The 27,720-nt window shown below is 42.5% G+C and overlaps 1 protein-coding gene across 2 annotated transcripts in view; it reads left to right on the top strand.

Annotated features, from left to right (window-relative positions):
• Window positions 1–26,944, top strand: part of ncanb (neurocan b) — a 204,089-nt gene extending 177,145 nt beyond the window's left edge. For both annotated transcript variants that reach the window (XM_085773893.1, XM_085773892.1), the window contains 5 exons: window positions 10,698–10,856; window positions 14,698–14,780; window positions 15,223–15,367; window positions 23,982–24,164; window positions 25,568–26,944. In XM_085773893.1, coding sequence (XP_085630019.1) covers window positions 10,698–10,856; window positions 14,698–14,780; window positions 15,223–15,367; window positions 23,982–24,164; window positions 25,568–25,704 — 707 coding nt within the window. In that variant the 3' untranslated portion in view covers window positions 25,705–26,944. The remainder of the gene's footprint in view (window positions 1–10,697; window positions 10,857–14,697; window positions 14,781–15,222; window positions 15,368–23,981; window positions 24,165–25,567) is intronic.
• Window positions 26,945–27,720: the final 776 nt, after the last annotated feature.

The raw sequence follows: 27,720 nt of genomic DNA, 5'->3' as shown, positions 1-27,720 counted from the left end.
GCTAAAATTAGCCAAATCCCAACCCAGAAAATAAGAACCAGATAAAATCACTTCAAGCCCTACAACTCAAGTTTAGCCTCACAAAGACACAAAGCAAAGACTCACTTCCTGTTATTTTTCCACTTTGGCAGCGCACACTGATACATTATTTGCCACGTACACACATACAAGTGAAACTCGGTCTACCTACCCATGTACCCCTCCAAATATCAAACGATTCCTTCCCTGTCTGTTTATTCAGCAGCATCTTTGATGACAGTTGCACACTCCGACTCCAAGCAGGGAATTTACAGTGGGGTGCAATAGCTCGTGGTTACAAAACAACCAGCTTAATAAAACAATAATCTAATCCTCAGGAAATAAATTCTATCTCTCTCCCTCCCTCTCTCTGTCTTTCTCTCTCTCACTCTCTCTGTGGTTCCTAACAGAACAAATAATCCACAAATTGGAAACAAAAAGCTTGTGTTAAAAGGATTGTGTAGCTAATTAATCCCTGGGTGACTGGCTGCTGCTTGGTTATCTGTGAGGAATGTGTTTGCTGCCGCCCTAAACTCACAGAGGAGGCCAGCGAGGAGTGGCTGACATTTCATTCATCTTCTCCAACACCCCGTCTGTTCCTCGCTCTGTTTCCATACGTCAAATCATTAATATTTATTACTTTAGTTTCTGGAAAGACATGCTACATGCCCCCGGTAGACTGTTGAGCCGTTACTGGCGGGAATGACTGGCATCTACTAGTTGAGCGGAGGCTAAAACACAGGCAAGCATACCAATGAGTTCACCCCACAAGTATGCTGGCGAAGTCTGCCGCCTTCGGAAAGCGCAACAAGATTATTATCCACCACAACTTCCAAATCCAGTGGAGGCTAAATTGTTCCTCTCAGCAGGCTGTATACACATTTTTTCAAACACATAGTACACACACATGCACAGAGGTGAGTTGGATTTGACAGGAAAACAAAAACAAGACAGCATAACAGGGAACCTAAAGCGAAGTAGAGCACATCTTTCCCATAAAGAGGACGACAGGTGAATCTGGGGCAGACAGATACAGAGACAGAGACTTTTGACGCCGCCGCCAACAGCAACAGCGACGCTGCGTATTGGAAGCAGACGACGTAGCGTGGCCTACACACTGAGACTAATGACGAGCAGAGCAGACTGAACTGACTAACAGCACTGGGAAGTGTTTCAGAAAGCACCAGATGCACTTCCTTCTGTCACTCTGTCATTTCACATTTCTGTCACTGTCTGGCTCAAAATCATCTGCTTTCATAGCCCACCTCTCTCTGTATTACATGCACATCTCTCTGGTTCCAATGAGGGTGATTGAGTTGTGATGTGGAGTCAGTAGAGGTCAATATGGACTCGTGTGCATTCAGTTGCACGTTGCCGAAAATGTGGGCACACCCAGGATACCCCTGTTGTCCACACTGGACAGTCCTGCAGCTCACGATATACAGTGTGTACATCTAATGCCAGAATGAAATGTCAGCGAATGATGTATCATACCCTTTATCTTTGGTATATATCACACTTCCATGCAGGAGAATGGAGTTTGCATCTCATCATAGACCTGCAATGAATTAGCAGTAACATTTTTATGAGCTTTATCTGCCATATTTTCCCAACCTTAACTAAATGTTTCTGTTGTGTAACTCTAATCCTAAAATTCTATAATCAATCACTAATCGGAGGGGTGGAGGCAATGCAGATGTTTGCAGGATGTTTGGTTGACACATTCACCCATCCTGATCATCATCTGTTCATCATCTCTTATCATAATTGCCACAGCCACTAGAGGGCATTGTCATTGAAAACTCAACATAAACCAAATTGGGGCACTGAATTAAAGTTACCCTGATGTTTCTCACATTCAATATTTAGCAGAATCCTCTGATTTTGCCAAATCCTCTGATGTTGAGGATTAAAAACAGACTCAAATAGAGAGCAAAAAATAAGTTACACTAGTTTTGATCAAAAGGATGCCATAATTACATTTTAGATCTGAGATTTTCTTTTAGATTTTTAGCTATAATTCTGTATTTTTTTTTTCATGTATATCTACTGTAGTTGTGTAAATGGTCTTGTATCTGCCCTGTTTATGTAGTCCTATTTGAAATGTAGCTGCAGGTTTCAACTGATGTGAGTTGAGATGAGTTCATCACAGGTCACTTCATTTTTCATGTCATCGCCTCTGGGCAAGATTTGTTCATTCTTGCAACGTTATTGGTCGATTACCGGTAGGTATGTCACTCCAAGCTTATCTCCTCTCCACACTCTTGGGAAGATGCAGTACACTGAGCATTTCAGCTGAACTTGTGGTCTACAAGCTGCATTTTGCTGTTGTGATGTCGGCTCTTAGTTTTCGGTTTGTTTCTTTTTTCTTTTTTCTATCTCATTGTTCTTTGGGTGGTATCATGATTCAGCATCTGCACTGGGATCTGACAGGGGAGCTGAGAACGAAGGAGTCTGAGTTCGCCGACTTTACTGCCTTCTCTCTGCACACCGTTTTCACCGTCTAAACCGATGATTCAGCTAAAGGCTCTGCTCAAATTATTTTTTGTGCATCCTCTGGGTCTTTAGAGGCTATTAATGCCAATGAAGATTTGTGCATTCTAATAACATGTGGAGAGAGGTTCATGTGCCGAGACTGAGAGGAGAGGTACTGTAGATCTGGGGAGCTTGTTGTTTCACCTCGCCCACAGCAGGGTCCTGAAGAGAGCAACACTCTGACAGACATCCACACTTCACCGGCAGGTACAGTACGCGCAGAACTTTCCCCTGAAGTTTCGCCTCAGCCAGGAAGAGGCTGGTCGTACGGAGTGATAGCAAGCCGACACTCTCACTCCATATGCTGTTGTGCTCAACACTTGCCAGCTTTCTCTCCAAACAGGAAAGCGGGCGAGATGAGGGGGTAATTCATTCTCATTCAAGGTGCTTAATTAGACAATGTTCCTGAAGAAACTGTCACTCTCTCCTCCCTGACTGGAAGGAAGTTCAGTCAGAAAAGACAAACTGTGAAGAAAAAAGCGTGAGGAGCATCAGAGCAGGTGTTACAACAGATGAAAAAAGAGACAGAGATGGAGGGAGCGGGGAGGCTCTGTGTTCCTCTGCGGTGCATTATTGAACATTCCTGATGGAAGGGTGTAAAACGCTACAGTACTTTGAGCTGTGCTAGAGGTTTAGTGCGACTGTTCCTCTCTCTGATATTCCCAGGAAAACCGCACCAGCCCTCCGATAGCAAAGTTGTGAAGCCTGGCCTCTAGCGCTGCGCTCCTTTTTTTGGCTTTCATATCCCAACATCCTGCGGTTCAACTCCACCACCAGGAACTTTTCCAGCAAACCTTTTCGAGGAACTCTGGAACTTCACCTGCTCTCCAACACAGCAGCCTTGCTTCCGGCTTTGTTTCCTGCCCACCAAATTGCCTGCTCCTCTGGTATTTCTTTCCATTCGCAGCATTCCTTCAGATTTGCAAACAGGCAGTGGCTGCATGCCATGTAAAGTTTTAATGAGATCACGTATTAAAGCAGGAAAATAAGAGAAACAAACAGAGAACACCCAGCAGCATCTCCTCCACCACAGAGCCAGGTGATTTCACTGTTCCTGTTCACCTCTGCCAGTCTCCAGCTTCCACGCGAACATCAGAGAGACTTGCAGAGGTTATTTACAAAAATCAACACAAAGGCTTCAATCATTGTTTTCTCTTTTCAGTCTAATTTGCCTAATCTTTGTTTACAACAAAGAAAACATTTCAATGCCACAGGAAAAATGGAGTTCTAGACTTTAGTCCCTCCGGCTCGTCGGTTCCTGCTTGATCTCCTTCAACTGGTTTATTTTGCCCACTTTGAGTTGGTTAACAAACAGTTAGTATAACCAGCTGGATATTCAGACATCCAACAGACACGCAGTAATATTAGCATTCCTCTGAACTTGCATTTCTTTCCACTTGATTAATAAATGTCCAATATTCATTTTACTGAGCTACTCCACTAAAATGTTCATCTGTGTTCACTATGTAGCAGCTGAATTTTCCTCTTTGCTCTTTTGGTCCTAGCTTTTACTAAACTGTTTTCTTTTACAAAACCAATTTGCACCAAATTTGGTGGAGGATGTGGAGTGTGGGTCAGGGACAAACCCATTTAATTTTGCTGCTTCTCTGGGAAACATTGATAGTTTTCTAATTTTTCATCAGTTTGTAGGAATAATGTATGAATCGTAATGTTAAAGGGATATTCCGGCGTAAGTTTAACCCATGGTCCAAAGTCTATGTGCTGGACCTGGGGGAATCAAGTGGTCAGTGTGGTCACTGCCTGCTGGATGCAGAAAGTTGCTGCATAACGCATAACTAGGAGAGTGGGTGAGTTGTTTTGGTCTCTTTTCAATAGAAACCAGGCAAAGCTAACAGGGGAGCATACGTCAGTCCGACTGCCCACAAGTCCGACGGCTCATTTCTCCGACTACCCATTCTACAGTGTTGAGGTTAGGTTTAGGGTAAGGTTAAGGGTTAGGGCTACTTAAGTCGGAGAAGTGGGAGGTCGGACTGATGGACGCAAAAATAAAGAAATGTATGGTCGGAGTCGGAGAAATGGGTGGTCGGAGAAATGGGTAGTCGGACAGACGTCATGACACCAAGCTAACAGATGTTTGATGCCTCGTATTACAGTATGTGCTGGGACCCTGTTTGTACTGTTGATGATGTTTGGTGCTGTTCTGAGCAGTATTTGTGGCCTTTTGATCGGTTGCCAGTGGAGAAATAGACTGCGCTGTTTGTTATGTTGCGGTCATTGCTAAAGTTGCTACAACTAGAGAAGCTAGCGGTCAGCAGACTTCATCTCTCGAGGGGGGGTCTAACTCGGTGTCACAGTGCGTTGGACCATGGGTTAAACTTACACCGGAATATCCCTTTAACAGATAAACCTATGTTTGAGGTGAGGAAATACTGTATGTGTAGGATTGTTTGTCCTTGGTGGAGGTGTGTGCTTACCTGAGTGTTATTCTAGTTGTGTGAAACGGCTGCTACTGTATGATCAACCTCCTTTTACACCGTTGTTATATGAAACTATTGACTGTAGCAACTTTTAAAAAAGTATTTTTACACACTCACATACGAAATGATCTTTGCCCTCATGTCTTGTGGATGATGATGATAAGGATGAAGAGGGCACAGAGGTGCAATAGGTGCTTTCACTTCTGTGTTTACGTTTGCATTAGCTGCACACAAACGTACTGTTCCCACTCACAGAGTGCCAAGATATAAATACAGTTTGTGTGTGCTCTCCGTGCCTTGTGCACTAATTGCACAAAGTGTTGAAACACGTTCGCTGGACCGGCTGTGTGCATGTTTTATGAATTTCTGCCTATTTACTGTAAAAGGCTGCGCTGCCCTCACTTTTACCTCAGTGTCCTCCATCAGCATCAATCTGCAGCGACACATCTATGGGCTAATTATGCAGAATGAGCCTTCAGACCGGCATCAGTCATTCATGTTGGGCTCTGTAGCTGTTTTACTGTAACATCCATTACTCCTAATTGTGAGAATCACACTATTAGGACGTTCCATTAATCAAGACTGCCCTCGTAATAACCATCAATAATTTCACAGCTGTTTGCAGATTCTCCTCACACTCTCACCTTTTGTCACTGACGATCTGCACATTCTCTCTCCTCGCTCTCTCTCTGTGTCTCTCGCTCTGCCTCTCTTACACTTATTCCCTCTCTCTCTGGGCTGCTGTCATCTGCCCACTCGCAAATGGGACACTGAGCTGCCAGCCTTCAAAGAGTCACATAGGGGAGGAGGCAAAATGGCAGCACGCACAATCACACTCACGCACGCACACACACACACAAATCACAAATGCAAACACATGGCGTTTCATCATTCAGGGATCTAAAAAAGCCGAAGAGCAGAAATATCACATGGTGATGTGGATAAACGACCCAATCAGTCAGATGGAAGTGTATGGCCTTTTATTTCCTAACTGCCGTTCGCTAAAATCTGTGGGAATATTAATCGCTGAGACGTACCCCCTACCTCTCTCTCCGCCTGACAGAGGGAAAACGAGGAAAAAAAGACGACTTGAATAATGTCTAAATATTTGAAGAGGTTGATGTGATGTCGGGCTTTGAGCCTCACTGTCAGCGAGTGGGAGAAGAAATCAGCAGAGAGTTGGTTGAAGATCTGAGGGGGAGAAAACATGCCTGTTTATTTTTGATCACTCCTTTTTCTTCCCCTCTTCTTCTCCCTCCATCTCTCTGTCTGCTTCTCTGACATTTTCTTATTCTGTCTGTCTCTCTCTTTTCTATCCTCCCACTCTGCGTTTGATGCACTTAGTTTGTCTGTCTTTATGTTTTTATCTTCCTTGGACACCAAAGTTTTCTAGAAAAGAAACTGGCCAGCGCTGGTCTTATATATACACACACACACACACACACACACACACATAGACTCTGGGCCGACTGCCAGTCTAGACACCATAGTAGAGGGTGTGTGATTCAAATAAGGCTTGTATGTTTAATTTATAGATGGATATTCTTGTGTGTATTTTTTTCTCTCTCCCTCTGTGACACCTGCGTTGACTTTCCTGTCCCTGTTCCTGTAGATAACATCCCATTTCCCACCTGCATGAGCCAAACTGGACCCACTCCCGGTGTTACAGTAATACAGTACATTGTACCAGCAGCCATGTGGGCAGGCAGGTAGCTCCCAGGTCTGATGATGGAGGGAGTGAAAGAGTAGGGTAACAGTCAGCAGAGGGAATAGCAGCAGCACTGAGTGATTTTAGCCACATGAGGCCTGAGATAACAGCAGCAACACTGGGCAAGATAATGCTAATCTGCAACTGTGTTCAGAAGCATGCTCTCAAAGCCCAGGGAGGTGCAGCGCTGCAAAAATGCTGATTCAAATGCTCCTCTGTGTCCTTTGAAAACTGACTGAATCTTCTCATGTTTTATAGACCCAACTATAACCAAACTTTTACATAAAGGTCAGTTGCTGGAAGTCAGGGGAACAGACTGAGCCTGGATCAGATATTTTTTTTACCAGGTGAAGCAAACAAACTGGCCTCATTCAGATCAATAATAAGAAAGTGGAGTTTGTTTGTTTTTTTAATCCAAGGCTACTGTCAGTCTGAAGTCAGCTAAGCTTTTCTATAAATACCCGTTGTTTTTCTTTTTGAAGCTTATTTAAGCATTAATTAATCCAAACACAGTAAAGCAATCTGCAAAAATCTGTAATGGTTCATTAGTGTCCCATCACTAAGAGACATGAGGCGTGGAAAGAGTGAGCGATCATAACAAATAAATAACTAGACATTCTTCTTGCAGTATAAATGAGGGGTTGGTGCCTGTTGTGCCAAATTTCCGCTGCCTGTCCAGAATCCATTCCCCTTCACACCATCCAGTCACCAGGGGTTGGCGTGGTGACAGCAGCATTTGGATATACTATAGCAATAAAAGTGAGTGAGGTATTTGCAAATTCTTCACCAACCAATGGGGGAAAAAAGAGAAAAATCAGAGTTGAAAAAGTTGAGGTTAATTGGAGCTTCTTGTGGTGTTAACTGTGCTCTTGTGTTCAGGACTCTTTACTCATCTCCAAGCAAATCCAAAAAAGTTTGGCTGAACCATCTTTGGAAAATAATTCCACTTCTTTCTATGAAGCGACTCAACTATTACAGTCATATTTTGAATTCATGTCCCAAACTGTGAGTAGATTAGAGCGGTGCTCCCACCGTGCATTGTAAATGGGAATCTATTCTTAAATGAGGAGGTCCAAATGAGAAGTTAAATCCAGACTCATCTCGCTGTTACAGCAGCAGAGCTAACCAGAGAGACACCCAGCCGCCCACAGGAAGCTGAGAACGTTCGAGTGGCTAATTGAGTTTCATGTCATCAGCATGTTTCGAGGTCGTCTGACTAAATCCCCAGACTATCAGGAGAAATTTGAGCTGCCAAAGTAATGAAACAATTCTCCACATTCGCATTGACAATAATTGTCAGAGAAACTTTCATCACAGCTCAGAAGACTTCATCAGATAAAATTAGGATGGGAGCAAAGAGGCGATCCAGTGATCCCACTGATGATCTGACCTGAAGTTTAAACAGTGCTGTGACCCCCAGTGCTATGTTTGTGTTGGATTAACAACAGATAACACTTGACAGCTTTTATTTCATGCTCTATTTATCTAAAGATACTTTAAAGAGGTATTAAAAAACAAATAGCTTGTTTCTGTAATGGCCTAACATGCATCTGCTAAAAGTAATACTTGCACACTACGGCACTAAAGCGTAACAGATTCAGCGCTGTAGTTTGTGTGTGTGTGTGTGTGTGTGTGTGTGACAGATGTTGGTTTAATGATGGTAGCGAGTGCTCTGTCAGTGCAGACCAGCCAGATGAAGGACAGGAATTTATTTGAATGTCAGATTTGTCGTATTTTTTAATATGGATGACGCAGATTTATGTTCTCAGAATGTTCACTGTGTGATAAACCTCATTTTATATGTAAAGAAATACTAAGAGTTATTTGTACCATGATCCATGTCTTGTGTGTGTGTGAATCCATCCCTCCTCAGTCACTCTTCTCTCCATCCACTGTAGTCGTAACTCAGTTGTGAGTTTACTGTTATTCACCCTGCCCTGTGTGCCTGCTGAGGTGGGCCATCATTTAAACACTGTACTATAAAAAAAAAACTAAACTCAAGCAGCCACATGAGGCCTTTATTCCTCTACTGGACAATGACTAAACAAGATTACAAATTTCAGTGCTTGGTTAAATTCCAGTTGATACAAAAAAAAAATATTGAGGCTTGATATTCATCCCTGACTGTGACTCATTGTTACAGTGGGAACAGGCTTCTTTCTGTGTGTAGAAGTCCATTTGCATCAGGGCGACTGTATGAATGCATGTCAAATAAGTCTGTGGGTGAATGATGAATTTCAAACAGAGACGAATTTCACTCGAGCATGAAAGAGCGATAAAACTGGACAGACACTTGCCTCCTTGCAAACATTACTCTCTTTATTCTGCATTGCTCTTTCTCTCTGTTTCCACGTGTTGCCAGCTTGCATGTATGAATGTTTAAACGGGCGTCTGACTCATGACATGACAGAGCTTTATGTTTATCAGACAAAAGACAAGACAAAGAAATCACCTTCCAAGCACAGGATACGAGTGTATCGTGTGTTTCGTATGTGTGTAACGTGTTGGACACATTGTGATGCTTTGCACATCAAGCAGTTTTCTTACAAATTGCTTATCGCCATTGCTCAATGTCACTTTCACACTCACCGGGGGCAGTTGAGGCGCTGGTGTACAGCTTCTGAGCCGGCTAATGGGCCGAGCTGCAGGAGAGAAAATATAGAAGTATCTGTTGAATTAGAGAATGTATTGATTCAAAGAAGTGACTTTGGAAAGAGCCTCGGCATAAGAGGCAAAATGTAGCTTCACCTGTGGAGGCACTCTGACTGTGACCCGGCGTATTGCATTCTGTGAAGCGATGTCTCTGCACTTCACAGCGCTGCGACTCAAATGGCCCTGAAGAACACTGTGAATGGAGCGATGCTGAACAGTATGAAAAGCACTTTCTCTCTCAGGATGAAGGTTTTCAGGCCCTTATTTCATATTACAGTGTAAAAGGGCTTTCATAATGGACTCCTCTCCTCTACCTCTTCCTCTTCCCTCCACGGCCAAACTACATCCCTCTGCATACTAAGCAGGGCCCCATACGGCCCAATTTGCACTGCCCAATTTACTGGTGTCGCTTCAGATTTGTCGGAGGAAAAGCTGAGGCCTTTTCCCTGATCCCCGCTCCGCAGGAAGGAGAGGGGGGCAGAAGAGGGGAAACCGGAGGTGGCTCGGCTGACACATGGAGCCTGATCTGCATCATACACTCACACACATTCAGATTTACACACATTTGCAAAAGCCCACATCACATTTGAGATGTACAGCTCACAGTCACACAGCTAACCCCCAGAGAGATGTTGGGGGGATAGATGAGAGAGATGAAGGGAAAGGAGAGGAGAGGAGAGGAGAGGAGAGGAGAGGAGAGGAGAGGAGAGGAGAGGAGAGGAGAGGAGAGGAGAGGAGAGGAGAGGAGGGATGGGATGGGATGGGATGGAGGGAGAGTCAATGCTCTGACAGGACTGTGACAGGGCTTAATTACCAAGCGAGCGTTGCGCACTGGAAGCAATTTCTGAGGATTGTTGTCATTTGAATAGATTAAAACGCCCTTTCACTGGACTAAAGCTGTCTCACCGCAGGCTTGCCTCTGCTGCGGATTAAAAGTCCAAGTCAAATCAAAGAGAAAATACACACAGAGAGGCAAAGATGGAGGGAGAGACAGAGAGGAGTGTCACACAGGGCACTTGAAGCAAAGCTGGTGCTGAAGGAGTACAGTGGGGGGAATGTATTATGTAGATCTTGTAGGCTGCGAGACACAAGGAGGGAATTCGCTCTGTGGAAGCAAAAAGAAATTGGACAAAAATAATATTGGCATTCCTCATTTTTGTCCAAAAAAATCCTCCTACTCCTTTCCTGTGCAAGACTATTGTTCTTTTGCAGCTGTCGACTGTGGGTGTTTAATGATCAAAAACACCACATTACTCTTCCCACATGGATTTTCCATTCGACTAATCACTGTCTTTTTCAATTACCTCCCACCTCCTCTTTTCCCCAACCCCGCCGCACACCTGCAGACACCGAGGGCTGCGAGCACACCTGGAGGAAGTTCCACGGCCACTGCTACAGGTACTTCAGCCGCAGACACACCTGGGAGGACGCAGAGAAGGACTGCAGAGAGCACAGCGGCCACCTGGCCAGCATCCACAGCCTGGCCGAGCAGAACTTCATCAGAGGTGGGTGGAGGTTGAGGAGAATGGGAGGTGGACAGACTTGGCAACAGACAGCGTAGCGGCTGTAAGTGTTTGTTCTTATCTGATTACACAGCAGGAAATCCTAAATTAGACCGATAAGTTTGGGCATTCGGGCCCCTGTAAATAAAAGTCCTATTCATTTTGTGCAGTGTTAGGTGGTTTGGAGCATTTCCAAGGTCTGACGGACATGAAAAATCTCTGGTTGAATTATCTGTTAACAGGAGTCTGAGGCCTTCTGGTGGCTGTGTGAGGCTGTGTTATTAGTAGAGCGCTAATGCTATCACGGCAACATACCCACAACGATAATGCTTACATGTTAATGATAAGCAGGTGTAATACGTGCCACTTTCACCATGCCAACATGTGCTGATTGGCACTAAACACAACATGCAGCTGAGGCTAATGAGGATGTCATGATCAGCTGTTGGTTGGTCTCAACCAAAATATTGGACAAGCACTGTAATTAAATTTTTAACCTGCTGACGACTCTAAATGAAATATTAAGAGATAAATAAAGTTTATCCTGAGAGAGTGGCTGTGGCAGATTTCACAGCCATGCATTAGTTGTTGAGATGTATCAGCAGCTGAGTTTACCTCTTGTTTTTTAAATAGAAAGGTCATTGTAACATGGCAGTATCTAAAAATGTATGGAGACGAATCATACATAATATTACAATTATTAAAATCTAATCACCACTGTTAAAGGGATAGTTCAACATTTTGGCAAATTGGCCCATTGCCATAATCCCTATAGTTTTAGCAGTAGGTTCGTTACCTTTAATTGTCGGTGCAAGCTATTTTTAGAACGGCGGAGCAGCAGCAGTTGCTCAACAGTTGCTCAGAGCTACGTACACTACAGAGCCTCATGGGATTTCTTGGTTTCCCTCATCAAACTCATCAAATACACAATCCAACAACTCCACAACGCTCTGGTGGACAAGTTGTGACCTGCACATTCACCACACTATGAGATAATAATGTAACTTTACAAGACAGAGTTGTTTTAGAGGCGAATTCATGCAAAACCGCTGATGCGCCTTCCCATCGGGTGCAGTTTTTCGGCTCGTAATGTTCCTGGCCAATTTGCCAAAATGTTGAACTGTCCCTTTAACATGTTGCTACAAACATTACTGAATACAACATAAGATGAAGATAATGTTTTTAATTGGAAGCTTAATGATTCGCTGTCCAGTGCAATCAGTTTAGTTTCATATCGTGGGTCAGTATAGGATGAATTGAGCAACCTGCTGGTTTTGTTCCTTTATGTGAAAGCAAAGTTATGAGTTTTTTCTATATAGCAACAGTAGCTCAGCTTTATGTTAAAGAAAGCTCAAGTGTTACCTTTTGAGGGGGAAAAAATGTCAAATTAGAATATAATGTGATAAAAAATGTATACTACAAAACTAGCTGTGCCTCTTACTGCTGTTACATAATCTCTCTTCTTTACAAATGAAGGTTAAAGACACCAGACAAGTTTAAATCATGTCAATGATTTGGTCTTTATAATCTAACTAGCTCTCTCTCTCTGTCTGCCTCTAATCTGCAACACACTGCTTTTTTACTGGCTGTGGATTTATATCTACTCCTCCACTTTATTATTACCATACTTGGTGATGGCACCTCTTGTCTTATGTGTATTCCATAACTCAGTGATAAATGTCTGTCTGGTTCAGCTCTGAATGGCCCTTGAAGGGTTTATTGCGGCCCCTGTTGAAAAACCCCCTGAGGAGCCGAGCCTGTTCAGCCAAATAAATGTGTAGCACCATTTGCTGCAATGAAACGCTGCTACAGGCTGTGATGTAAGTCTCTGTGACACAACATTTAATAAACTATCATATTCTTTCTTCAAATGCGATTTGTTCTGAAGCAGGTGAAAAATCCTTACAGTGGGTGAGTGTGTAACTGCATTTGTGCCCAGTGATGGAATCTAAGTGTCAGTGTGTTGAGACTGGATTAAATAAGATCATGTTTTATATTGTGCTTATATAATTATGACATTTGATGCACTTATTGATATGTGTTGAGACAAAGTGAAACTGTCTCATGACTTCACAAACATTTTGTTGGATTTTCATGTGAGGTCATTTTTAAATGATATAATATTCATGATGTTTATTAATAATAATAGTCATCATCGGTTGTCGTGCTCTGGGTGTCTAAGCCATCTGCTTTTGATTGTGTTGCCCTGTGTAGCAAAGCCCATCCATCTGGTCTTTCATGTTGTCTTGAATTATTCTCAAATCCTTTTAGGATTTTTGGCACAGGAGCAAAAAAGGAAACGGTGCCACACTTGTGTTTTAATGCAAGCTTTTCTGGGTATTCTTCACAGACTTAAATATTTGGCCACAGAGAGCAGTTTGACTGTACCAGGCAACATTAGCATGCTAATATCCATAAAGTCTTTCTTTGGTGCCTCGTAAACCTTCATCTCCTCGTTCTCGGCTCCTCTGCGCCCTGGCAGCGCTCCACAGCCACTTGTGTTGTGATAAGACCAGATCACCAGCAGCAAGCTTCTGTAATACTGGAGCCTCCCTCTGTCTCGGACTGATGCCAGGACAGCGCCGTCCATCTAGCAGCCATCTTTCTTCTACACGCGCGTGGTTTCCAAAAAGGCTGCTTAATCGCCTCGAAAATAGACGTCTCCACCCCTGCAATAAGGGGACCAGAGCCATTAGGAAGATTAATGGGCCTGGTAATGATGTTAATCAGATACACCATGATTGAAATTCCATTACATGCGTGTACGCACATGCACGCGCCTCTACAACCAAGCACACAGACCCCCGCCACACACACAAATGACATTAACCCATAACGCCGTTAGTGAAATTTCCCTTTCACACACAAACAAAAATCTCATCACCTCCATGTCAGAGACAGAAACAGTGTAACTCTATTACTGCTCATGTCTCTGCTGAGAACAGAGGGAGGAACTCACAGCTGAGTGTGCTGCTGCCGCTCAGCTCCACAACTAAGTGTTGCACAAAGAATAACCTGAAGCACAATATGTAATATTAATGAACACACAGCCGATTTTACACCTGAAGGTCAGTGTACAACTCATGTGGAGTACAACTGAACCTGTGAAAACACGTGTAATGTTCTCTCTGACTATGGAGGAGGTGTTTGGTGGTTTAGGTTTACTTTTTCATTTTGTCTCACAGAAAACCTGGGCAGGTGGGATCTGAACATTGTGGGTATTAATTAGCCACAGATGGACTAAAAAAAATCTGAAAAGATTCTAACCCAAAATGCATAAATGATTCTACTCCGTGGATAGTTTTATTCAGTGTTTAGGGGACTTTAACCCCAGTTTCCAGACATGTATGTCTTTGTGCTGTATATTTAAAAATAATAAATTAAAATGTGACTTATTCATCACTCAAGACAGAAACCAGCAGCAGATGCAAACAGCAGGCCTGTGTGGGATGATGAGGACACTGTAACCCTTCTCAAATTACATGAGACAAACATATTTGAGTTTCTTCATCCCATTTCCCACATGGTTTTCCATTGCTGGAGCTTTGACTGGTATTCTCTTAATTATGTCGTCTTGTTACTCCCTCGTCTTCTGCGGTAGTTAAATGGCAGCTAACCGGATAATTTGCACCACCAACTGTCGTTCCTGATGTGCTCCACTCCAAATAATCATGTAACAGTGCTGGATTGAAATGCACATCAATTTGCATTTTCATATGTGGATTTTCAGGAAATTCAGGCAACATTAGGATGAAACCCTGTCTGATAGTCTCTGTAAAAGACACTGCTTCTGTATTAGCGTGTATTCATTTTGCCTCATGTATCAACTCTACTCAATATTCAGGTCTGAGCCATGACAACACCTGGATCGGATTGAACGATCGCACAGTGGAGGACGACTTTCAGTGGACAGACAAGATGGACCTGGTGAGGACCCACTGTGGATGTTTTTCATGTTGATCATGGTTAGAATTGAAGGCCCCTGACACACAGAATAACATAATATTTGTGAAGGATAACAAAAAAACAGACATTATTGTAGCTTGAATCATCCTGAATAGCAGCATAGAAATACACAGTCTGCTCCAGGCTGTTCTGCACAGAAGTTGTATTCTCATTTTCTATAATTACATGCAACAAAAAGAGATCACAAAGTCAACGCAGGACATCAAAAGAGAAAATTGGCGAAGAAGAAAAAACATTTTTCTGTACAGAATTGATTATTTTGAAAAATGGAGACTTTTAGAATCACTGTTTAGTGTCTGATGTTTATCAATATTTAATTGCAGTTAAAAAGGAAAGTGTAGAACTGGTTTCTACAACTTATTCTGCAATGCGTGTGTTTTTGTGTATGCGTGTCTTTGCGCAGCAATATGAGAACTGGCGTGAAAACCAACCAGACAACTTCTTCGCTGGAGGAGAGGACTGCGTGGTGATGATTTCTCACGAGAACGGCAAATGGAACGACGTCCCCTGCAACTACAATCTGCCCTACGTCTGCAAGAAGGGAACAGGTGAGAACAGCCAGGTGGATGGATGAAGGGATGAAGGGAGAGGGGATGAGAGGGAGGGAGAGTGAGACGCAGTGTGCCGCAACTTCAACAGGTGATTAAAATGACTGACAGAGGAGTAAAGAGATAAAGAGGAGCAGGATGTAAAACAGTAGCGGTGAAAAAGAGAAAACAGCTGCGAGGAGTGAGAGACATCAGATGTGACAGGGAGGAATCGGACAGAAGGAAGGAGACAGAGGGAGCCTGAGGAAAAGGTCATAGGGAAGAAAAAAATTCTCAGCTGTCAGTTCATTAGTCTGAGATCCTATAAGTTCTTTAAAGGAGAATCATAAGATAGAAAAGAAAACAGTGATCAAATGTTCTTGAGACAGTTTTTTATGTAAAGCAGCTCATAAGCGTTGCAGCTGGTTTCTGTTGGAGCAGAGACAGCACATGTACCTTCAGGTGAGCGTAGCTACCGTCTTTGTCATACTTTACATTACCGGTACACACGTCTCTGCCTGGTGGGAGAGATTAACACAGAGCCTCTTCAATCAGTCCACGTACTTGAGATTCACACTCATTACTGCTCAGCGGCACTCCCTCTTCCATCTCTCATCATCCTCCAGCTCGACTTTTAAAAAGTTCTCCACGTACTTCTCGTATCAGGCTCAATTTCCTCTGCCAAGTCTTCTGTTCTGTCGTAAGGTGAAGCACGTCTTGAGGCGCAAAGTACTCCTCGCTTTTTGTCGAGGAAATTTTAACTCTGCAAAATGAGATGAGCAAACTGAGTGGTTAGCCTCTGTGTACGCTGCTGTCTCTGCCCCGATGCAGCTGCCCCTTCTTGGCTCAGGAGTTAGGCCACTACATGCTCCTCCGAGAGCCTATTAGAGCCTATTTTTGCCACACATTTGCATACAGGTCAGCCTTATGACCAGTGGCAAGAAGACAGATACATTAATAGGTAGGTGGAGATTAGCTGGCTGGGTTAAAGAAATACTGGGACACATGAAGCCATGAGTTGCTGCTTCCACCAAACTTCCCCTAGGAACTCAGCAGAGGACACGCTTTGTGTTGCAGTTGTAGATCATTGACCTGTATTCATCTAAAGTGCTAAAAGTTACAATTTTTAACTTAAGTGAAAAATAAACAACTTTTACTCTAACTCACAAACATAAGCGTAAACACTAATGATTAATACAAATTCAAGAATGCGAACAGAAGTAGAGATGAGCAGGGTAGTCAACTATTTGCATTAGATTTGCATATTTGACAAGGGGCTACGCTATGTTTCTCTCTTTTGCTTTATTTTCTCCGTTTTTGCATCTGTCAGTGGTGCAAAAATGAAGAAATGTTGAAATTTGTTTTATTTGCCATCACTCTGTATCCACTTTTAATTGTCTGAGATACTTAATTCTCTTTGTCTCAGGATTTCGTTTTTGCACAAGCAACAGAATTCCCTCTCATTTGCTTCCAGACAGTTTCCTTTTATTTACAAATCATAAATATACTGGATTGTTCTTCATGTCTTGTCTTAATTGTCACAGGTTCATACCTATATGAATAATCTTAAACTTAACTAAACTAAACTACTTTTTGCTTAGAATGATTGGGTAACAGTGTAAAAATCCTTATACTGTAGATAATGAAATAAAAATCCTAGAAAGCAACACAGAGAATACAACTTTAACTTGGTTTTCTTTAGAAAAGAAGAATTATGTTAGATATAGGATTGATTATCCAAATAATTGAGGATTTTAATCAACAGATTTCTATCTTCTAATCTACTGGCTTGGTTTAAAATGATATCACAGATAGAAGGGAGAAGTAAATAATGGAGAGAGATCCAACAAACATCTCCGACTGCATTTGAATAATGAATGTTGCAGTTTATTGTTGGTGTTATAACCTTTAAGCTGCAGGAGTTCCCCTGCTGGGTGTTTTTAACCTAAATTCCCTCATAATGAGTAGAATAGCTTCCCCTCCTCATCCCTGAATGTTGGATGATATATGTATGAATGTGAAAGCCTCAGAGGCCTCGCTGCTGGACAAGACAGTTTGTCACCAGGAGCCACACGTGTAGAGAACGTACTTCTAAAGCCTCGAGCGACGCACACGTCTCCTGAAACATCCTGTTCTATTCTTGTATGAAAGGAAAGATATTTCCCTCGCAAGCAAGGTGTTGCACCACCCCTGATGCACACTGTCACTAGTCCCCAGCATCCTGCCCACCTCTGACCTTAATCAGTCAGTTACAATTACCAGCATCTTTTCATCTTCCCCTACGCTTCCCCGTCAGCATCTTTTTCACTCTAAGTAACCCCATGTAATGTCTTGTCTTATCAGTGGAGTTTGTCAGCTCCATGCTGAGCGTTCTGCGCCTGATTTCTAATGCTCACTGATCATGTGATGTGTTTGTCTGCTCATCAGCGGCCCCTGGGACTGATGAGGTGATAGCAGCAGCGTGTTAGCCTATCGGACACCTTAATCAGTCGCGGTGTCAGGGTGATGCGTCATGTTAACGATATTTTACCCCTCTTATCATCTGCATCTGATGAGACATTTGTCAGATGTTGGGTAAAAAAAAAAAAGGAGCCAGACTCATTATGCATATTATTTGTACAGACCACTCATACAAGCCTCAAATCATCAATCAAAAGCACATTGAGCTGTTCGTCCTGCTGATTCAGTCGCATCCCTGATTTTACTTTTTTTTTTCTTTAAAAAATCGCCAAAAATCATTTCATGTATGTATCTGTGCTGCTGAAGTTTCATCATCTTCTACAGAAATATTTCCACATCATTAAAATGTGATCTACAGGCCAATCGGTGCACGGAGCCTTCCCTAATATGAATGTATATTGTGCACTTTGTGACCTGGAGGAACTTTAATGTTGACGAGCAAAACATTTTGTGCTATTTAATACATGCATTTCAACATTCAGAAGTAGTATTTAATTGCTGGACCAACACTGTATTAAAAACAGATAAAGAAAAAATGTTTGATTTAAAAGGAAGCAGTAGCACAGAGAGTTACATTTACATTTGGATTCTGGTGCCAAGAGAGTCACGTATTCTTCTGCCTCAGAGCTCTTCCAGCAAGGATGGGAGGGAGTTTACCCACAACAAGACATGTTCGTATTATGAAATTATTCCACGATTATGATGGGTTATTATGTACAGAGAGAGGAAATCTAATTTTGCATGACATTCTCTGCACGCTCTGCAAGTGCTTTGGGAAATGATAGGCTGTTGTCAATGCCTTTAGCAGTTGATGTGTCCATCAGTGTGAAACGCAATCATTGTGGAACACACATCACCCTGCCATTTCTGAAGTGTATTTTGACATCAAGGTGAAAAGCTATTTTTATTTGAGTATGAATTACATGTTTGCAGTAGTGTGTGTCTGCACGTAGAGTTGTGTGTTCAAGCGTCATATTCAAGTCACACAGACAACTGACATGTTTGTTCAGAGGAATCAGGGGAGGAAAGAAAGCTTCACCTGGCGTGGGAAATGATTGGAGTAGTACTACACACATTTTCATACGATAATAATGATAATCCTTTTTATTAATTTGTGTGCTAGTGATGCTGTGAATCTGGTCAGTCACAGAGAGGAAGGAGGGCGAGGAGTCGATGTCAGCCGTCCTCAGCTGTCCCACCCGAGCAACCACAGTCAATCCCCCATGACTCTGTCATTTTGTAGACATTTGTTATCACTTTGTAGACACTGTTGCTACAGGGACTTAACATTGTCCAGAGGGACATGAGCAGAAGTCAGAGACAGGCCACCAGACCTCTGAGGAGCTGCTCTCTCAGGACACTGCACTGTTCACCAGCTGAAAACTGGACGTCTTTGAGAAATGTCCTCAGCTGAACTTCCGCAACACAGATACTATAGTGTATTATTGCATTAAAGGAATAGTTTAACATTTCACAGAAATGAAATCAATCGAGTTAGATGAGAAAGTCAGGTCAGTGTGTGTTCAGTTCAGTGCTGTAGTTAGCAGCTAGCTTAGCTTAGCTTAAGGTTTAACCCTCCTGTTGTCCTTCTGGCTCAAATTGACCCAATATGTTCCCTTTCTCCATCCTTCCTTCTTTACTTCCTTCCTTCCTTCCCTTCGTCCTTACTTCTTCTTCCTTCCTCTTTTGATCCAAATGACCTGATCTGTTCCCTCTCCCTCCATCTTTCTTTCCTTCCCTTTTCCCTTCCTTCTTTCCTGCCTTCTTTCCCTTCTTCCTTCCTTCTTCTTCCTTCCTTGAACGAATCTGTTCCCTCCCTCCCTTCCTTCCTTTTTGACCCAATTGACCCAATCTGTTCCCTCCCTCCTTCTATCTTTCCTTCGTTTTTCTTTTCTTTCCTTCCTTCCTTCTTTCCCTTCATCCTTCCTTCCTTCCTTCCTTCCTTCCTTCCTTCCTTGACCCAGGAGGACAACAGGAGGGTTAAACTATAATACCCATTTTAAAGGTCGTGAAAAAGACCTGTTATTTTGGATAGAGTTCTTACCTTGACTCTTTACGGTATATAAATCTTTTTTTTTAACGTTTTCTTAGTTGTTGTGAAGCACTTAATGATGCAAGGTGACCAGTAAAATGAAGAACAAAGAAGGGAAGAATTGGACACAGTGGTTTACAGCTGCTTTCTAAGGCTCATAGTAAGTCACACAGACAACTGACATGTTTGTTCAGAGGAATCAGGGGAGGAAAGAAAGCTTCACCTGGCGTGGGAAATGATTGGAGTAGTACTACACACATTTTCATACGATAATAATGATAATCCTTTTTATTAATTTGTGTGCTAGTGATGCTGTGAATCTGGTCAGTCACAGAGAGGAAGGAGGGCGAGGAGTCGATGTCAGCCGTCCTCAGCTGTCCCACCCGAGCAACCACAGTCAATCCCCCATGACTCTGTCATTTTGTAGACATTTGTTATCACTTTGTAGACACTGCTGCTACAGGGACTTAACATTGTCCAGAGGGACATGAGCAGAAGTCAGAGACAGGCCACCAGACCTCTGAGGAGCTGCTCTCTCAGGACACTGCACTGTTCACCAGCTGAAAACTGGACGTCTTTGAGAAATGTCCTCAGCTGAACTTCCGCAACACAGATACTATAGTGTATTATTGCATTAAAGGAATAGTTTAACATTTCACAGAAATGAAATCAATCGAGTTAGATGAGAAAGTCAGGTCAGTGTGTGTTCAGTTCAGTGCTGTAGTTAGCAGCTAGCTTAGCTTAGCTTAAGGTTTAACCCTCCTGTTGTCCTTCTGGCTCAAATTGACCCAATATGTTCCCTTTCTCCATCCTTCCTTCTTTACTTCCTTCCTTCCTTCCCTTCGTCCTTACTTCTTCTTCCTTCCTCTTTTGATCCAAATGACCTGATCTGTTCCCTCTCCCTCCATCTTTCTTTCCTTCCCTTTTCCCTTCCTTCTTTCCTGCCTTCTTTCCCTTCTTCCTTCCTTCTTCTTCCTTCCTTGAACGAATCTGTTCCCTCCCTCCCTTCCTTCCTTTTTGACCCAATTGACCCAATCTGTTCCCTCCCTCCTTCTATCTTTCCTTCGTTTTTCTTTTCTTTCCTTCCTTCCTTCTTTCCCTTCATCCTTCCTTCCTTCCTTCCTTCCTTCCTTCCTTCCTTGACCCAGGAGGACAACAGGAGGGTTAAACTATAATACCCATTTTAAAGGTCGTGAAAAAGACCTGTTATTTTGGATAGAGTTCTTACCTTGACTCTTTACGGTATATAAATAGTTTTTTTAACGTTTTCTTAGTTGTTGTGAAGCACTTAATGATGCAAGGTGACCAGTAAAATGAAGAACAAAGAAGGGAAGAATTGGACAGAGTGGTTTACAGCTGCTTTCTAAGGCTCATAGTATTTTTCTACTGCATCATATACAGTACAACAATTTAAAACATCACCGTTGTCTGCCTCTCTGTCTGTCAGCTGGTCTGAGCAGCTGTCACTGGCACCTCAGCAAACAGACGCTCAAACAACCACTGCAGTTTGTTTTTTTAAATAAACAAGACAGCGTTTGTCTGCATTTACTGTTACCTGGTGAGGCTCACTCCCAGTAGTCTTTCAGTGAGATGCTCACACACTTTGATGTCTCTCTGATTCGTACTAACGTGATAGGAGATGAACCAGCATCTAACTGCTGTTGCTCTCCCTTTGTCTGCAAATCAGAGAACGACCCCGTGCTGCACAGACACAGGCCCAGTGTCGTCAGGGTTACTCTATACAACCTGCACGGAGGAGGCTTATACTTACGGCACCTATGAAAGCCTCATACAATGTGCATGCTTTACTCTTTTTTGAAAGAATAAACTCAGAATCTATTGTTTTTTCTTAGGGACAAGAGAATGATTTCTTATTTTCATCCTCCTCTCTTTTTCTCTATTCATGTGGATTTCTTTCTTTCCATTATTCAACTCCCTCTGACTTTTCTATTCCCTCCTTTTGTTTTCAACACCTCTCTTGTCTTGTTCATTAAATTTTGGTCTAGAGACTTTGATACAAAAACATCTTTGTAGACAATTATAAAGACAACATGTTACACTTTTTACTTAATTAATTAATAATTAATATAGCCATCACCTTTAAAGTCCTGGTAACCTACAGGAGGTAGAGTGAAGAATGTTTTTACATATTTGTATATAAGCTCATCTCTGACATACTGTATATACTACTCATCTGCTATCAGACATGCACAGAAATGCCAGTAGCAGATGAATAATGAGTGGTTTACTAGACCCCCAAAAAATCCATACTTGTATTTCAACTATGTAAGACCCAGTTTAAAAGATTGAGAAGTGGCTTTAGGAAATTTTGGACAGCACACTTTTATGGGTTTTTCAAGAAACCACGGTCCTCTCTCGGTCAACGCAATACATCCTCCAGGCTTTGTTCTACAAAAGACCTTTTTCTGACTTAAAGTGTCATGAAATCACGGCTCCGTTTTCTGAGATTAGTGACATTTTCTTTAATCCCTACTTCAATACGTTCTTACTTGGCTCGTCCCCACTGTGAGAAATCATTCAATGGTGTTGATAGGTAAAGGCTAATGGAAAATTACCTTTTAGCCTTCCATTTGTGTCTCAAGTGAGGAGGGAAGTGCTTATTACCCCCTTTCTTCCACAACACATTAAACAGTAAATGTGGCATTAAACCTTTCATCTGAGTTAATGACATTGCTTTCCTTCATTAAGAATTTAAGAGGTATTAGGACAAGGACAAGGGAATTAAGACGGACTGTAAACATCTTCTGATTGCTGAGCGCATTCAGCTTTGTAGTGTGTAAATCACTTCAAAGAGTCATGGTAGGTTTTGGTGTCTGTAAAGTATCTTTGATCGGGACAGCCTGAAACGTTTTCCATTATTACATACAGTATTCCATGTACACGGACAGTTAGGACACTTCCCGACCACTGACTAGGTGTCTCTCATTTGTCTGTGATCCTCAACAGCTCCGTTGTCTTCCCTTCTCCAACAACATGCACCACACTGAGGTGCTGCAGTGTCTGCACCTCTACACTCAGGCATTCAAGCTGCTGCAACACACACACACACACACACACACACACACACACGTCCAGATCAGTGGTCATTATCTATACAAGGAGATGCACTCTGCTTCACACACTGCATTATTAGGACGCTGTACACAGAGGTGTGTCCTCCAGATGGCTCAAGGTTTTCATTAAACCGAGTATAAAGTCAAATAAATGCAGTTTACTGTTGTCTAAATGAAAATGAAAATTAATATTACTTTTTTTCTAATGTAATTACATTCAAAATGGTTTTACTAATTGGTTAAAAAAAGCATACACAGTGTTACAATCCTCCTCACTTCTCAGATGAAAATTTCCTTTGCAGCACTCTTGCAGCACTTTCCCACCTCTAACCGTGGGATTGTAGGTTCAGCAGTTGTGTAATGACTCAAGGCAGCCTTTTTAAGTCAAGTCAAATGGAAATTCAAGGTTGCGACTTAAAACAGAAAACCTTTCCATGATCTCTACTGTTATAAACAACAGGAGGAACCTGGGTTTCAGCTGAGTGACTGGCATTTTGGGACTCAGAGTTCCACATTTACCTGCTGCTGCATGGAGAGGACGCTGACACCCTCTGACAGGAGAGTTAAAGAATGTGTGAAGTTGTGGGAGTGCTGCTGCCCTCGGGCCTGTCCATCTCGTGTCAGTCCTCTCTCCAGCTCAGCTTGTGTAAACTGATTTTTTGATGTGTAAACTGACTTCTCTGACGCCTCAACTCTTTGAGGTAAAAGCCTAAAACACAGTGTTACTCTGACAGCTGCCCACTCACTCACAGACTTGGACACACACACACAGGCTGTCCTGGAGACATTAAATTCACATTGATGCTTGTGTTGTGACTGTTTTTCAAAGATAAGCTTGAGCCAAGACTTTGTCCTGCAGTGTGTGTGTCCTTAAATAAGGTCATACACTGAAACCATGAGGGACACTGAAATGTTTTGATGAACTCTGATAAGGTGAATCCAGGTAAAGTCATTCTGTGTTCATTCATTCATGTGTAGACTTCCTTTATTGAGTAATATACTGATCAGACAAAAAAAAAAATAGAAATGAACAGTCCAATTAATATTCAGTATTTCTGTGTCCCCACAGTGCTTTGTGGAGCCCCTCCCTCTGTGGATAACGCCTTTCTCATTGGTCGGAAGCGTTCCCATTACGACATCCACTCCATAGTGCGCTACCAGTGTGTCGACGGCTTCCTGCAGCGCCACGTGCCCACTGCCAAGTGTCGTGCCAACGGCAAGTGGGATCGGCCTAAAATCATCTGCATAAAATGTGAGTTTTTTTTTTACGCGTCAGGATTTTCACAGTGGAGGACGGCAGACAACAAGACTTAAAGCAGTATTTCCATTTGTTAGGTCATTTTCACATTTACATTTTTCTTATTTATAGCATGCACACCACCATAGGTCTGCAAGACCGAACCTCCTCCTACATTAACTGCCCTCGGGAGCTGCTGTCACCATGTGCATTCAGGCTTCCCATTCCTGCTCTCATTATTAATAATTGCAAGCAAAAAGATAACAGTGGTTGCAGACTGAACAAATCCCCTGGGCTTACTTAGAAGTGGTAGGGTCTCCTTTGAAGTGTTTCATGCTTGAGGTGGGATTGTTTTTTTTCAAGACAGTTTTTTCAACAATATTTTTTTTGCACTGGCTGACCGACCGTGGAAGACAAAAGCGGTGTGCTAAAAGCTCAAAATGTTCAACCACAGTGACTTTTATACTTCATATCATTTGAGCGCTTTTGGGCACATGGAATAAAACACTGCTGCAAATGCTCACATATTTGGTAACAGGGATTTTTTTTTATGAGGAGTGAAATGATGACATTACAGTGTCATTGCAAATGCTACTTCTTATTTTAGCACAGTGTAGCGTCTAAATTCAGCAATAATGTTCTTTTATTATGCAACTGTCACACACCTTTTCTCCTGTGAGCTTTAAAATAAACTTATGGTAAGTGTTTTTTCCCCCCAAAATGATGTTAAAGGACTCGCTCTGACTATGACAGACAGAGTAGATGTCATAAATTTTTAGCATATCTCCTCTCTTCAGAGATGTGAAGGGTTGATATATATAAATATTCAACAAACCAAGCCTTGTATTTCATTTTTGCTCTTCTCACAATGTGACAGTAATGATGAAATACTGAAATAATGTCGCTTCTGTTCAAAGTGATAAAGATTCCTTTGCTTATGACTCTTTATCTTTGGACAGAGTTGTTTTTATGGCCCAGAGTTATGGCGTCGTTATCATTCATTGCAGACGACGTGTCTTTGTTGGCGAAATACAGGAAGGGACAGAGCAACCTAATTTGGCAGTACATCCCAGGAACGAGCTCACGCTGAGGCCGTGAGTGGGTGGCGAGCTCAGTGTGCTTCAGCCGACTGGATGAGAGATAAAACAGATTCCCTCAGTGTGGCGGAAATAGTTAAACCGTCCGCAGAGAACATGTGGATTTGACCTTCCTGCTTTTTGATCTGTTTTCTCTCACCTCTTACCTGTCAGTCTAAATGCCTGTGATGCTTGTCAGTGATTCATCCGCCTCTTACATCAGTTTCATCACTCCCGCCGTTTCATCTTATTCCGCTTCTGACTTAACTTCCTCAATAAATCCTCTGCCCTTTTCTTTTATTCCGCTGCCTCTTCCTCACACGCTGTGTTTGCCTCCACCAGCCCGGCGAGCCCACCGCTACCGCCGCCACCACCACAAGGGCAGGAGGGAGCGCAGGAAGCACAAGAGGCACGGCCACAGAGAGGGCGGCCACCACGGAGGAGAGCAGGGTCAGGGCCACAACCACGGCCACTTCTGAACCAAAACAACAACAAAAAAACATCCCCCTTTCCTTTCCTCCTCTGCTGTTAACTGCAGTTTGCCTGTCTCCCTGTCATCCACATTTCCCCAAACACTACTTTACAACCTTACAGCCAAAAACTCTCTACCCCAAGCCTCGCCTCGCCCCACCCGCCCCGCCCCGCACTGCCCCATCCTGTGTTGCCCTTATAGCTCCACCTCTGGCTCTCCCAGTCAGCCCGCATCATAGTCAACTCTGAGGCCTGCCGAAGTGCTGCCAGGCGTCACTGGGACAATAACAACTCCCTTTGTACTCTTTTTACTTTCCCTCCTCTGTTTTACTTTTCTTGTCTTAACGTGTTTGTCTCTCACCCACCCCCCCAGTTGACCCAGTTACTCTCCCTTCAAGCTCAACAATGACCTGAAACACGGGGCTACGCTGACCTGTTTTTGAAAAAAAAAAAGAAAAAAGAAAGAAATACCTTTGAGATCCACAGCGAACATTCTTCAGAGAGAAGTGGTTTAGTACAAACTGTAAATAGGGACATCGCTGAAAACGCCGTATCAAAATCAAACGAGTCAAGGAAGATATCATGTTGTTGACTTGAGCCTTTTGTCTGTTGAACACATTATTTTTTACAAATCATTTCTTGACTCTGCTGCTTTTGGTTTGCTCTTTGTAAGACATTGTACTTGACTTAAAGCGACATGGAGTCCTTCTGATATTGATTTTCTTTGAATCAGAGGCAGTTGTAATTGAATTATTTGATTGTTAGCGTTGTATCTTCTTGTCAGTGTAAGACAGTTACTTTAGATCAGATGCTAAAACCCCCCCAGAGGAAAATGGAAAAACCCATAACATCCCAATTCAGCTCCATCACGTCACATCATGCGTCAGTCACTTTTCCAGCAGCCTCATGTTGTGTCAGCCATCCTCACCTGCTGTTATTAAGGGTTAATCTGAACGTTTGATGTCAGTTCGGCTCGGCTCAGCCCATGATTCCCACATTCGCTCTGCCTTTTCTCCTCATCTATTCTGCTGTGGGAATGTGTGCTGTGAATTAATCAAGGGGATGCAGCAGACTGGAGTTCTGTTTCTCCTTCATGTTGGAGTTTCACTTCTTTGGTCTGATGAGAAGAATTTATGCCGTCAGCCAGACACGAGAGATTTGGGGAGAGGCGGAGCAGGTTATCCTCCATCCAGATCCAGTAGCCTCCTCGCATGTCGGCAAAGCACAAGATATGACAAGACCATGCACTGCAAAAAAGTCTCTAAATGTTATGTTCAGACTTAAAAGCTTTTCTGGAATAAAATATATCCTGCAGTCAGGGTGGAAAAAGATGTTTTTTTCACTGTATCAGGGATTTTTTCACAGAGATGAGTCATTTTATTGACACAGGACAGAAGACAGCAGGGACTTCATTAGTTTTGAGAGAGTCAAAGTGGTATTATGGAAGAGACTGCCCTTACTGGAGATTTTTTTTTATTTTTTTTATTTGACTTCTTGCAGTTGTATAATACTGTCTTAATCAAGTTGGTTAACTTGGTTTGTTTTTTTACTTACACCTATCCATATCTTAACCATAAAGCTTTTTCTATGGCCACAGTCTAACCCAAGTAGTCTGGTGGTTTGCTTTCATCATTTTCATCGGGACAATATCTATATTGGTTATTCTGAATTTCAATCAATTGCAGTTCTCTCTTGTTGAAGTATAGGAATTTAAAACCTTGATTTTAATGATTTTTATTAGGACTTACGTACATTCAAATTTAACCTTATAAAGTTGTTATTGCTCACATGTCGACTTACACAACCTGCTGATATGGTGACATTGTTGTTTCTACCATCGTTTTCTTTTAGCTCAGCTTTGGTCTTCACCAGCCTGAGTTAGGTGTCCTTGGTCCTTAGCAGCATAATAATCCACTGTGTTTACCAGGTAGTTATTAACTAACATTTTAGCTGAAAACAGCTGTTTGTTACAACTACAAGTACCACTGAAGAGAAACTGAATCAAAACAGCAATGTTTCCATAA

Source organism: Trachurus japonicus, chromosome 4, assembly GCF_045865225.1.
Source record: "Trachurus japonicus isolate A0001 chromosome 4, Traja_1.0".
Taxonomy (NCBI): Eukaryota; Metazoa; Chordata; class Actinopteri; order Carangiformes; family Carangidae; genus Trachurus; species Trachurus japonicus.
Note: the sequence above shows the minus strand (reverse complement) of the source record. Positions and strands in the feature narration are given on the sequence as shown.